Source organism: Pipra filicauda, unplaced genomic scaffold (genome assembly GCF_003945595.2).
Source record: "Pipra filicauda isolate LSUMZ 115617 unplaced genomic scaffold, ASM394559v2 scaffold388_size762695_pilon, whole genome shotgun sequence".
NCBI classification, from domain to species: domain Eukaryota; kingdom Metazoa; phylum Chordata; class Aves; order Passeriformes; family Pipridae; genus Pipra; species Pipra filicauda.
In genome coordinates, this window is record NW_024104518.1 from 352,234 (window position 1) to 364,487 (window position 12,254).

General features: G+C 53.6%; 1 protein-coding gene across 1 annotated transcript; it reads right to left on the bottom strand.

The window, feature by feature from the left end:
* Window positions 1–1,101: 1,101 nt before the first annotated feature.
* ALDH4A1 (aldehyde dehydrogenase 4 family member A1) lies at window positions 1,102–12,254 on the bottom strand. The gene is made up of 15 exons (XM_027720566.2): window positions 12,216–12,254; window positions 11,134–11,227; window positions 10,767–10,859; window positions 10,631–10,678; window positions 10,192–10,347; window positions 9,672–9,821; window positions 9,508–9,582; window positions 7,069–7,256; window positions 6,251–6,324; window positions 5,595–5,791; window positions 5,177–5,224; window positions 4,682–4,834; window positions 4,297–4,418; window positions 3,444–3,562; window positions 1,102–2,758 (listed from the first exon to the last, which is right to left on the bottom strand). Exons 1-15 carry the CDS (start codon window positions 12,248–12,250, stop codon window positions 2,646–2,648), a joined length of 1,665 nt encoding a protein of 554 aa, XP_027576367.1. The 5' UTR covers window positions 12,251–12,254; the 3' UTR covers window positions 1,102–2,645.

Genomic DNA, 12,254 nt, shown 5'->3' on the forward strand with positions numbered 1-12,254 from the left:
AGGCCCCTTTCCCCATCCTGGCAGAGGACAGAGAGCGCCATGGGCATCCAAACAGGGATGCTGGAGCAGGAACGTGACTCAGGGTCTGCTCTGGAAGGCCCCGTCTATCCCAAACACCCACCGAAGTGTTTATCAGCTTCAAAAAGCCAACATTTAAATAGCATTAGGAGACTGATTTAGAGTCACAAAAGCCATGAAATTCAGAGTCAAGGCTCAAAAATCCACTTGACACTCCGGCCTTGAGGCATAAAAGGCGTGAGCCGACGCAGTGGCTGGGACGGACGCTCAGCTCCAGGGCTGTGGCTCCCTGGATCTCCTGGCTGCCTGCAAAGGGGGTGAGAGCCCTTAATGGGATTTAAATGAGAGATTGGGACAGGCTGGGAACGTTTGGGAATACCATTTGGAGGAGATTTGAAGAGGGGGCTTATCCTAAGCTGGGGGCCAGGAGGAGACTTGGCTGGACAGGACGTTGCTGTGGTCCCACCCAGGTGATCTCCAGGGGTTTGGAGCCCATCCTTGCAGTCAGAGTGTGTCCAGTCCTTTCCCCACTGGTGTGAGATTGGGGGGTTTTCCTCCCTGCTGTGGAACTGGGGCATTTTTGGTGAGCTGGGCTCCTGTGTGCCCTCCCAGTCGGCAGCACCAGAATGCTTTGGAGTGTCATGGATGAGGACAAGGGGGAATGGCTTTAAAATGAAAGAGGGCAGGGTTAGGTGGGATATTAGGAAGAAATTCTTCCTTGTGAGGGTGGGCAGGCCCTGGTACGGGGTGCCCCGAGAAGCTGTGGCTGCCCCATCCCTGGAAGTGTCCAAGGCCAGGTTGGACAGGATTTGGAGCAGCCTGGGCTGGTGGAAGGTGTCCCTGCCCATGGCAGGGGGTGGGACGGGATGAGCTTTAAGGTCCCTTCCAACCCAAACCATTCTGGGATTCTGAACGAAGCACTTACTTATTGTTTCTGCCTCTTTCTCCCCACACAAGTCTTAGAATGTCTTGGTTTTAGCAGAAAATACAATAGTGGGTTGGTTTTATTTAAAGGTCCCAAGTGCCCATTTGGTTTCACTCTTTATTTGGCAACAATCTGAAGAAATAATTCACGAAACAACATAAAGAGGCTTGTAATTTCTTTTATTGCACATTTTTCTAGCTGAACCAGGATCCACAGGAATTACTGCCACTCCTCCCTGACCTGTACCCTGAGCCCCAGCCCAGGCATGGACTGATATCAATACTGAGATCAATACCTAATGCTTATTACAACAGCCTTAACAGGGTTATCCATTCTATCTGCAAATCCTGCTAATTGAGCAGTTATTAATTGTAGGTGTTAGAAACAAACACATCTGTAAATTAGAACTGATCCTGGGAGGACTCAAGGCCTCGTGTCTCAGATCCCTTTTCCTGTTTATGTTGCAGGTCCCACCGCTGAGTCCTGGCTGATGGAGCAACTGGAGGCCACAAAGGTCAGAACTAATTAAATTTCTGATTTAACTCCTGAACTCAGCAGCTGGCAGAGCCTCAGAGATGGGGCTGTGTCAGAGAGCAGCTCCCCGGGATGGGAGTGGGGTCCTGGACCTCTTGTTGCTGTCCCAGCATCTCCTGCTCCTACTTAAATTCCTCCTAGGGGTGGTGGGGACAGTACATCCACCTGAGCAGCTTGTGCAGGAACATTCCCATGACTGAAACATCTCTGAAGATCTTTCCTTCCAGTGCACACACAAGGATCAGAGCAGTGGGAGCAACCAACAACTTATGGGGATACTGGAGACAGTGTTCCCAGGCCTTGACAGCCAGTAATAAAACAAGGGGACCAAGGAGAGTGTTGCTGCTCCTCTGCCCCATGTCTGAGCCCACCCTGAGCTCACCTGACAGGTCTCGTGCAGGCAGTGCCCACTGAGGGCTTTGGAGGGATGGAATAAGGCACTTAAACTTATTTCCAAGCAGCACCACAGCTGCCCTCTCCTGGCACAACCTGCCTGCTGCCAAGCTCCCTTCCTGCTTCCCAAATATTTTGAGGGATAGGAGGCTTTGCTCTTGCTCAGGAATGGGGAGAAAACACGACTCAGGGCTCCCACCACACTGATCTGGAGTTTAAAACAAGCCTGGCTTCCCACATCACCTGGGAAGGCTGGTACAGGCAGACCTCAACATCCAGGGATTCCTGCTGGAGGGGGTAAAGGAGGCCTTGGGGACAAAGTGAGGGACATTGCTTTGTACCAGTGACAGGGAAAGGGCCAACCTCTTAATGCTCGTCTCGTGCTCTAATTCCCTCTCAGCCCAGTTGAGAAGGAATTGTGCTGGACTGCTGGGGACGGAAAAAATGGCAGGAAAAGAGAACTGGAGTCCAGGTTTGCCTCTGCAACCACCCCTTAATTAATTAACTAAGCATGCTCACATACAATCACTTAGGTTGGAAAAGACCTTTAAGATCATCAACCCAACACTGCCACATTCACCACGAAGCCACATCCCACACAACTAAGGAAACCATAAGGCCTTTTGAGTCCACAACCTAATAACAGATCATTTCTGTTCTTTAGAAAGAAAACCTAAGCTGGTCAGGTTAGAGCTCAGTAATTTAAGTGCTCTGTGAGGCTGCAGCTGTGGTTGGGGCTCAGCAGTGCCAGGGCAGGGCTGGGGGCCCCAGGGCATCACTGCATGTAGGAGTAACGCCACTCCCGCAGGGGCACGTGGGTCTCCTTGACAGCCTGGGGGGACGTCCAGCGCAGGATGTAGTGGGGACCCCCAGGTTTGTCATTGGTGCCTGTTTGGGGAGGGAACAAAGCACTGCTGACCACGAGCACAAGGAAGGACATGCCTGGAGGGACTGATGCCTTAAAATGTGTAGTCTATAAGATTTAAGGATAGCTCATTAGTACTTTTAGCTTGCTAAGTACCTTTGTACAAGATTCCTGAAATGCTGGTTAACATTCTTTGTTAAGAATTTTAACAAACGAGGGATTTTAATGAGGTGAAGAGTTTTCTATCTGTACAAATGTACTGAGAAAGAGACATAACACCTGACACGACCAAAGCTATTCAGAGGCTTGGAAACTGCTCCAGAAGGCAAGATACTGTGCCAAAGACCAAGAAAGAAGATGAGGAAGATGAAGACAAGGTATCTTTGGGACCTTCACCTCAAATTCGGGAGGTGTGTCAAGGGTGGTACTAAGGGAGGGGCGGTTTTGGAAGGGGGTGTAACAGTATCAGGCAATGCTTTGAATTGTTAATTAGGGAACTAAATGAAAGTAAGAGGCTTTTGTAACTCTGCACCCACGCTTTGGAAGAAATCAGATTCTCGTGCATCTGGGGTCGTAATGATCAAACCTGCCTTCTAAAACCCCCAGATGGAGTCTCAGGGGGTTTCTTTTAGAGCTGATTTTAGGCACCGGGACAGGCAGCTCAGCAGGGTCGTGCAGGGAATCTCCAGGCAGGGCTTTGGGTCTCACCTGAGATTCGGGAGCCTCCGAAGGGCTGCTGGGCCACCACGGCGCCCGTGGACTTGTCGTTGATGTAGAAGTTTCCGGCGGCGTTGCGCAGAAGGCTCCGGGACTCCTCAATGATCCTCCTGGGGAGGGACAGACAAGGCTGCCACAGCGATAGCAAATGCCTCTGGGGGGGCCTCTGCTCCCCTGGAGCCATTAAAACTGGGCAAAAGGCATCTTTGTGTTTCTTTGTGCACGTTTCCAGGGCTGCATGTTGTCTAACACACACTGAAACAGCTCCTGGCTACTTGGAGCTCACTGAAATTATCCCTGTTCCTTAGTTTGTTTCTCCTTCTAAGTTTTATGGCGATAAAATGAAGGTAATTAATTATCTCTCACTGCCCAGAGAAGCTGTGGCTGCCCCAGCCCTGGAAGTGTCCAAGGCCAGGTTGGATGGGGCTTGGAGCAACCTGGGCTAGTGGAAGGTGTCCCTGCCCATGGCAGGGGGTGGGATGAGATGGGCTTTAAGGTCCCTTCCAACCCAAAGCATTCCATGATTTTATGATAACTTATGGATGGTCTCTCTTTGAGGTAACACTGCTCTTAGCCCTCCTCTGGCTTGAGGGAAGCTGTGGGTGCACCCTCCCATATGCTCCAAATGTTCCTTTGGGATAGTTTCTTACTGAAAAAAATCATTTTGGGATGAAAAACTACTTTAAAGCTGCCCCCTTCCCTCCTTGACGGGAGGGGGGCTAAGAGCAGCACAAGCATCATGGGAAATGCTTGCTGTCCTCCTCTGGAGAGAGGGAAGATCCGTGGCTTAGCCCAGCAGGGAACAGGCAGAGGGATTTGGGGATTTTGGGAATTTGGCACTCACTTCTCCTGGGCGAAGAGCGCCCCCGTGAGGCCGTAAGGCGTCGTGGTATCGATGAGCTCCAGCACCTCCCGGTAGCGCTGCTCGGGGTACACGAACACCGTCAGGATCGGCCCGAAAATCTCCTGTGCAGCCCAACACAAACACCCTCAGTGGGGACAGCCCCCGAAAATCTCCTGTGCAGCCCAACAAAAACACCCTCAATGGGGACAGCTGCCCAAAACAAGCAGTGGGTGCTCCACCACCCCCTGAGTTAAACTGTGATGAAGAGGAATGTCCTTGAAGCAACTTCCCACAGAGCCCTGGGCAGCTCATCACACATCTCACAGGGATTTTGGGATGGGGACCAACGGCCCCTCTCCTGCCCCCTCCCCAAAGGTGCTCTCACCTCTTTCATGATGGGATCCTGGGGGTCTTTGCTCTCCACGATGCACGGCTCCACAAAGTAGCCCACGCTGTCATCGCAGCCACCCCCGGCCAGGATGGTGAGGTTGGAGGAGTTCTTAGCGTGCTCCAGCCACTTCTTGATCCGTGCAAAGGACTTGGAAAAAGGGAAGAATAAAAAAGGGGGTGGGTTTGAGGGTCTAAAAAGATGTTTGGGTAAATCCTTTCAGGGATATGCTGCTCTTAGTGCTCTTCCAGCTTAGGAGGAGTGGGAGACGGAAATACAGTCCTGAGTGCTCTGAACCTCACACCCAACAGAATTTCTGAGCGAAATAACCCACTTTACAAGAGGAGCAGTGACTAAGACATGCAACACAGCTGATAATCAGCTCTAACTTACTACCGATGTTCCTATTTTGCTGTAAGTAAAAACCTTGTAACCTCACACTTCAGAGAGCCTGGTGGTGTTACTTTCTTGCACCAGGAGAAGTGAACTCACTTTGTCATCGATCACGGCAGAGAAGAACGTCCCAAAGTCCTGGGCAGGCTGTGGGAAGGCAGAAAGGAGGTGATGCAAATACACACCGTGCCAAAAAGTTAACTCTGAAATGAGAAGGAGCTGAAATTCCCCAAATAACACTTTCCTCTGCTCCAAACACACCTCTGCTCAAGCTCCCCTTTTCAATTAGTCTGCAGGACTCACCACTTCCACAATCCTTCCTGCAGACTCTGGCTACAAGTTAATTTCTAATCACTAAAAAAAAAGCTGAAGGGGGGCACGGAGGGGCTGTGGTGGGGAGAAGCAGCGGATAAAAAGCCGGTTCAATAGGAATTAGTAGCCAGTTACCGCAGTCTCTAATCCCATCAACCACCCGCTGAGCCGCAAAGCCCTTCAGCTTCCCGGCAGCTCCGCTCACATCTCCCACTTTGATCTTCCCGTGCTCCTCCAGCAGCTTCTCTTTGATCTGGGGCCACAGCGAGTCGGGGGCGTAGAGGCGGGAGCAGGCCGAGCACTTCTGGCCGCCGTACTCGAAGGCCGAGCGCAGGGTCCCGTTCACCACACTGCCCACGTCGGCCGAGCTGTGCACCACGTGGAAGTTCTTCCCGCCGCACTCTGGGCACCGAGAAGGGAGCAAAAGGGGAGAGGGAGGAGTCGTCAGGGGTGTGACAGCTCCAAGAAGCACCAGGACTCTTGTGCTCACCCTGCCTGGTCCAGGGTTCCTCAGGGAACAGGGAGTGCCACGATCCCCAGAGCACAGGTCAGAGCTCATGGAGCTGGAACAGGCTTAGAAAACTATTGGAAAAAGCACCAACCCAAGTTCCCAAACTTTGCATGGAGGCTGTGCAGCCCCAGAGCACCACCACCCCCCACCCAAGTGCCAGCTCCACACCATTAAAGCCCATCCTTTGTTGGTGCCATAACTCCTCTAAATATCCGGAAATTTACTGTGTCCTCTGCTCCCAAGGAGAGGAATCCTGACCCTCACTTTAGTTTCTCCCCAAGTAGAGGAGAAACTGGACCCCCCCATCCCTGCATGGCCTCCTCTAAAACGGTGGAAGAACTGGCAGTTACCTCCAGCCAGGCGTGGGAAATTGCGGTAGCGATCCAGGTTTTGGGACACCTGCTTCCAGAGCCGCTTGAAAGTCCTGGAAGAGGAAGGAGGAGCTGGTTAGTGCACTTTTGCCTTTGCACACAGGGATGGCACTCGGAAAAGCCCCTGATGAAGGGCCACCCGCAAAAGAAGGGATGCCCTGCAAGAGGAAGAGGAGATGTTGGGAATGAAACTGCAAATATCAAAGCAAAGGCTCTACACAACAACTCCATAGTTTTAAAAATAAACTGTTGCAGTGTCACAGGGAAAAGTATCTGGCAGAAGTTTCTTTTCCTCTCCCCCCCCCCCCTTTTGATCCTTACTGTGACAAACCTCTTGGCTGGAAAACAATAAAAATGCAAATGACCTCCCATCAGGAAGCACAGCCACTAATACTAATCTATGAGCTTCCCACCTTTCCAGCCCCATGCTCATCTGAGCATGTCCTTGCTGGGGGAGCAGGATCCCTGGATTTAACAGCCCGTGGAGACTGCCAGGGCTCTCAGCATCACTGACACCCCATGGCACTTGGCCAGAGCCCAGGGCTGCAAATCCACCCCGAGCAGCACCATTTGTTGAGCCAAGTCACAGCATCAAGTCTGGCTATTCCTGTGCCTTGAGTGACAAGAAAACCCGGTTTAGACACTTTTTTCACCTGTTTGAAACCCTATTTTAATTCTAGCATATAATAATGGAGAGTTATCTGTGTCTGCCCTACTCAAACCTGCTCTGTGAGATCAAAGGACTGCCAAAGGAGCACCCAGCCCCTCTCCCCCTGCCACCCCCCTTCCCAACCTACGGCACACTCCCAGTGAAGTTGAGCCCACAGAAGTGCTCGGAGCTGGTGACAGTATCCCCAAACTCGGGCCCATCCGCCGGCACAAACTGCACCACGTTGGGGGGCAGCCCGGCCTCCAGGAGGATCTTGTACACAGCGTAGCTGGAGAGCAGGGCAGTGTCACTGGGCTTCCACAGCACCACGTTTCCCTGGGGACAGGATAACAACAGCCATGAGAAATGCTTCAATTCCATGAAACACGCCTGTCCCGCAGCGGGTGAGACAGAGCGAGGGCACCTTTGGGTCACTCACAACCACCTCTACCACATCACTGGTTTTGGAAAGGACTGTGACCACCCTGGTCAGCTGAAGGCACAAAACTCCCCTTCATGCCACCGGCTTTCTGTGCCAGCCTTCCACACCCTCCCTGCCCAGGGATGAGTTTTGCCTTCCCTAAGAGTGGCTGGAAACACAGACCTGGTTTATGTCTCAGGGAAAGGGACGACGCTGCCAAGAAATGTGCTATGATGTCACCAGTGCTGCCACCAGGTTTGGGCCCGACCCAGCAGGTGTTGTGCCAGGCAGAGCAGTGAAACCAGACCTCAGGCCAGGACTGAATGTGCACAAGAAAACAGCACAGCGGGCTGGAAAACACCGGTGGGGACACCCCACCCCTTTGGCTCGGCACCAGCATCCTCCCTGCAGCTCCAGGCATGGGCACGGGGGGCCCAGGGACTGCCCTGTGTCCCTGTCACACTGCTGGGCCCCCCCTGCATGGGGCCACAGCCCCAGGGGGGCATGAGGGGGATTTTTAGACTTTGTCTTGACCAGGCTCCTGCCAGGGACTGGTCGTGCAGGCACAGCTCCTTCCTGGGCCCCTCTAATTCTTCCACTCCAAACAGTGAGAAAACTAAATCACACTCAGTAAAACTCTCCAGGCAACTGGGAAATCTACCCCAGGCCACGACTGGAGACAATCCCAGCAGCCTGGATTCCAGAGTGGAGCAGTGACTGCTCCGATCCCGAGGAAATCCCATTCCCGACGCTGCAATGGCAGTAACTGCATTGATCTCTCCAGCTATTGAAGCAAGAGATACGTTTAAACCCCTGGGAAGAGCACTGTGGTGGCTGAAACACTGGGGCTCTAATTAACATCTCCCTATTAAGTACCATTTTCTCCTAAATTTAATTCCAGGTACCACCTGCCACTGAGCTTTTCAAGTCACCTGCTGGTGCCCTGCTCCCTTCTGCTCCTGCCCCAGGGGGATTCCATCACCTGCTGCATCCCCATGGGAATTCATTGTCACACTGGAGGAGAGAGTGCTGGAGGCACTGCAGGATGCAGACCTTCATTCAGACCTGCCAGCACAGGCTCACCCCATCCCAGCACAGCTCATCCGCTCTGGGATGAGCTTATCACCAAATTTCCCAATGCCAAAGACCTCCACGGAATCCTGGGATGGGAGAAATGACCACCCTCCTCCAGAAAACTTCCCAGCTCTGTGTTAGCTTCACCCTCTTCCTTGTTCTCCCCATTCCTCCCCTACAAAAGCAACAGGTTCAAATGCTTCACCTCAAATATGGGTTTAAATGTGACATTTGCAAATTAAAAGCTTGGTGTTCTCCAGTCTCTTCCACCTCCAACTGTTGCTGGAGGGCCTGTCTTTGGGGCCAGCAGGAAATCTGAGCCTAATTAATAAAGAGCTTAGGATAATTTGTGGTTTGGGGTTTTTTTCAGTGCAATAATAAGTTACTGAATCCCAGCCCAAATTCACCAGTCTCTCCCCAAAATCCACGCTGCAAATGCAGGCATTCCTGAGCTCCAGGTGGTGGGACACATATAGAGATTATTTTTACCAATACTTTGACTTTTTGGACCATCTTTCATGTCCATGGAGACCTCCTGTCTCCCAGTTCAGAGTTAAATGCCAGGGCCACGACCTGCCCTCTCCTACCTTCACCCCATCATACCCGAAAAGCAGCATCCAAGAGGAATCTGGGCAGATACAAAGTGGTTACACTTTCCTGTCCTGACAGCACCCCAAAGGCCCATTCACAGGACAAGCATCAGGCAACAAAACAAACCCTCTCTTCGTATTTCTTCCCTTCTCTGGATCCAAAATCCAGGCTGGGAGTGAAAACACACTTTGCTTAAAAATTAAAACCCTGGGAGAGCATGTTTGGGCAGTTCCTGGAAACGCCATCACACCTGTCCAATGAAAATGTGGCCACTGGGATGACATCATAATTAAAGATGTCTGAGTCTAATTGCTGATTGAATTCAAAGGGAATTCAGAGCAGGACCCCACGTGTGTCCTACTGACACAGGGAGGCTTAAATTCATTTCTTGCAGGTCCCGGAGCAGCCAAACCACAGTCTGAGAGACCAGATCCCTCTCCCAGCCTTTCTCCAGACCGTCCTATCCCTCTCTGGCTCTCCCCAGACACCCCCCACACTCACCATCAGTGCTGGAGCTCCAGCCAGGTTGCCCCCGATGGCCGTGAAATTGAAGGGAGACACGGCAGCCACGAAACCCTGCGGGGGAGGAAAGGAACCAGTGGGAGCCACCACACCCCAGTTTGGGACAAAAAGGGGAAGTGTAGCAGGTGGGAGCCCTCCCTCACCTCCAGCCCCCGGTACACCATGCTGTTGGTGCTCACGTCCACGCTCAGGGGCTGGCTCTGCTCCAGCTCCAGCGCGTACTTGGCGTTGAAGCGGAAGAAGTCGATGAGCTCCGCAGCGGCATCGATCTCCGCCTGGATCACGGTCTTGCCCTGCCAGGAGAGGCCCCAGACGATGAAGGTACGGAGGGGGGAGGGGGATGCAGCAGCAGCGCATCACAGCACGGCCAGGTGAGCTCTGTGGGATGCCTCTCACACAGGAGCTGTGCTCAGCTCCCAGAGATGTGGCCCCTACAAGCCCTCACAAGCTGATCCTGTTCTCAGGGTGCCTGGCTCCCAGCTTCACCTTCCTCCTTTCTCAGCAGAGCAAGGATCACTCTGTATTCTCTCACACCTTCAGCCATTCCCACGGCCAAAAAATACCTTTGCAGGTCTGCCTGCCCTACTTCCCTGATTCCCAGCTCCCCAGATTCTCTCCTGTTCGCCCCAGCTATCCACCAGGTCCCTCCTGTATCCCCCATACCTGCCCAATCATAGTTTTGGCCAGCACTTCTGCTCGCCTGGGGCCACTCAGAATGTCAGCTGCCTTCAGGAAGATCTGGGCTCGGTCCTGGACAGGTTTCAGGTCCCATTCCTTCCTCACTGCCAAGGCAGCATTAATGGCTTTGTTAATGAGCTCCTGCAGAAAAAAGGGGAAAGGTAATGAGGAGGAACCCACCACCAGGGCAGAAGAGAAAGCGAGGGGTCACTCACCCCCAGGCACAAACCCCAGCAGCCACTGCCCCATCACAATCCCAAATCTGGAGCTCCTGGTATGGACTTGTTCCAGATCCCTGGGACTTGGAAAACCAACAGCTGCCTCTGGAGCCTCCCAGCTCACAAATGAACAGTGATTTGTATCTCACACAGGTAAAATACTGCTGCTTCCCCCTAGAGAAGGGAGGACAGCGAGATGTGCTCACCTTGCCGGCGTAGCAGAACTTGGCCACCTTGTGCGTATGGTTAAAGGGCTGAAAAGAGAAGAAAAGCCTCCATAGGTACCAGTCCAACAGCTCCTCCTTCCAGAGCACCCCCTGCTCTGCTCTTCCCCAGACTCACCGAGAGCTGGTACCGCACGGTCGGTGTCCAAACCTCCTCCCCCCCGATCACACACGGGATCTCCTCGGTCTTGCCCTTCAGGTCAGCGAGGGCCTGAGCAAAGGCAGGAGAGTACAGTGGTGGGAGCAGCATCCAGCTGCCCTCCCTCTCCGTCCATCCTCCTCATCACCCCATGAGCAAAGGGAACCTGGGAACAGGCTTCCTTTGGTCCCCTGAGTGTGGGGCGTCCATGGGCTGGAGACAGGAGTCACAACTGTCTCCAAAGGGAATGAGCAGGAACCAGGCAGGATGGGTTTCCCCCCCCCAGGAAGAGCCTGGAGCAGCACAACCCAGGCCCTTCCAGTCCCCCAAAATCCAGCAGTGGTACCTTTTGGAGCACTGCTCGCTCGGGGCTCCCAGGTTTAAACTCGAGGATCGGCTCGTTGGTCACCTGGATGGCCGAGTGGTGCTGACATCTCCGCCTGCAGGAGGAGCAGGAATCCCTCCAGATCCCTGCTTCCCAACAGCCCAGTAACACCCTCATCCCAGTCTCCCTGGCCACACCAATCCCGTGGTATCCCGCCTGTGCCCCATTGCACCCGTGGGATGATGATGCCAGAGTCGGGAACTGAGCCTGGACATCGCCCCCGGCCACACATCCCTTCTCCTCACTATGGAAAAACTGCTGGAAAAGGCATTTCTAAGGCACGAGGTGCAGGGTGAGCTCCGAATCGATCTGGCTTGCTCCAACATCCCAACGCTCCGCCAGCTCCCGGCAAAGTCCAGGGGGCAAAAGCCGGCCTGGCATCTCTGACCCCACCCCAAGCAGAGCTGGACCTTGGCAGCTTCCCAACCCCACCGGGCGTTAAGTTGCCCAGCTCAGCGATAATGTCCACAAAAAGAGGGAAAAGGGGAAAAAGGGGGAGAGTGTGAAGGGAAAAGAGGAAAACAAGGGGAGAAAGGGGGGCAAACTAGGGAAAACGGGGGAAACAAGGGGGAAAAGAGAAAACGAGGAAAAGGGGGAAACCAAAGGGGGAAAAGGGAAAAACAGGGGGGAAAAGGGGAAAACCAAGGGGAAAAGGGGAGAAACAAGGAGGGAAAGGGAGGAAAACGGGAGGGAAAGAGGGAAAACAAGGGGAAAGCGGGTGAAAACGGGGAAAAACGAAAAAGAAAAGGTAAACTGAGGAAAACAGGTGAAAAAGGGGAAAAGGGGGAAAACAAGGCGGGGCGAAGGGGAAAACAGGAGGAAACAGATGGAAAACAAGGGGAAACGATGGTTGGAAGCGCCTGCGGTTGGCAGCGGGATGATTCCCGCCCAGAGGGGGGATGGAAGGGCCGGCTCCCACCCCGCCACGCGCGGGGACACGGCCATAAGGGGCTCGAGAGGGCTGCGGGGACCGGGGCTTTTCCCGGGCAGGGGATCGGAGGGTGGGAGCGGGAGGTGGAAGGCAGGGCCGACCCCGCACTCACCCGCGGCCCCGCAGCGCCCTCAGCCCCCGCCACATCCCG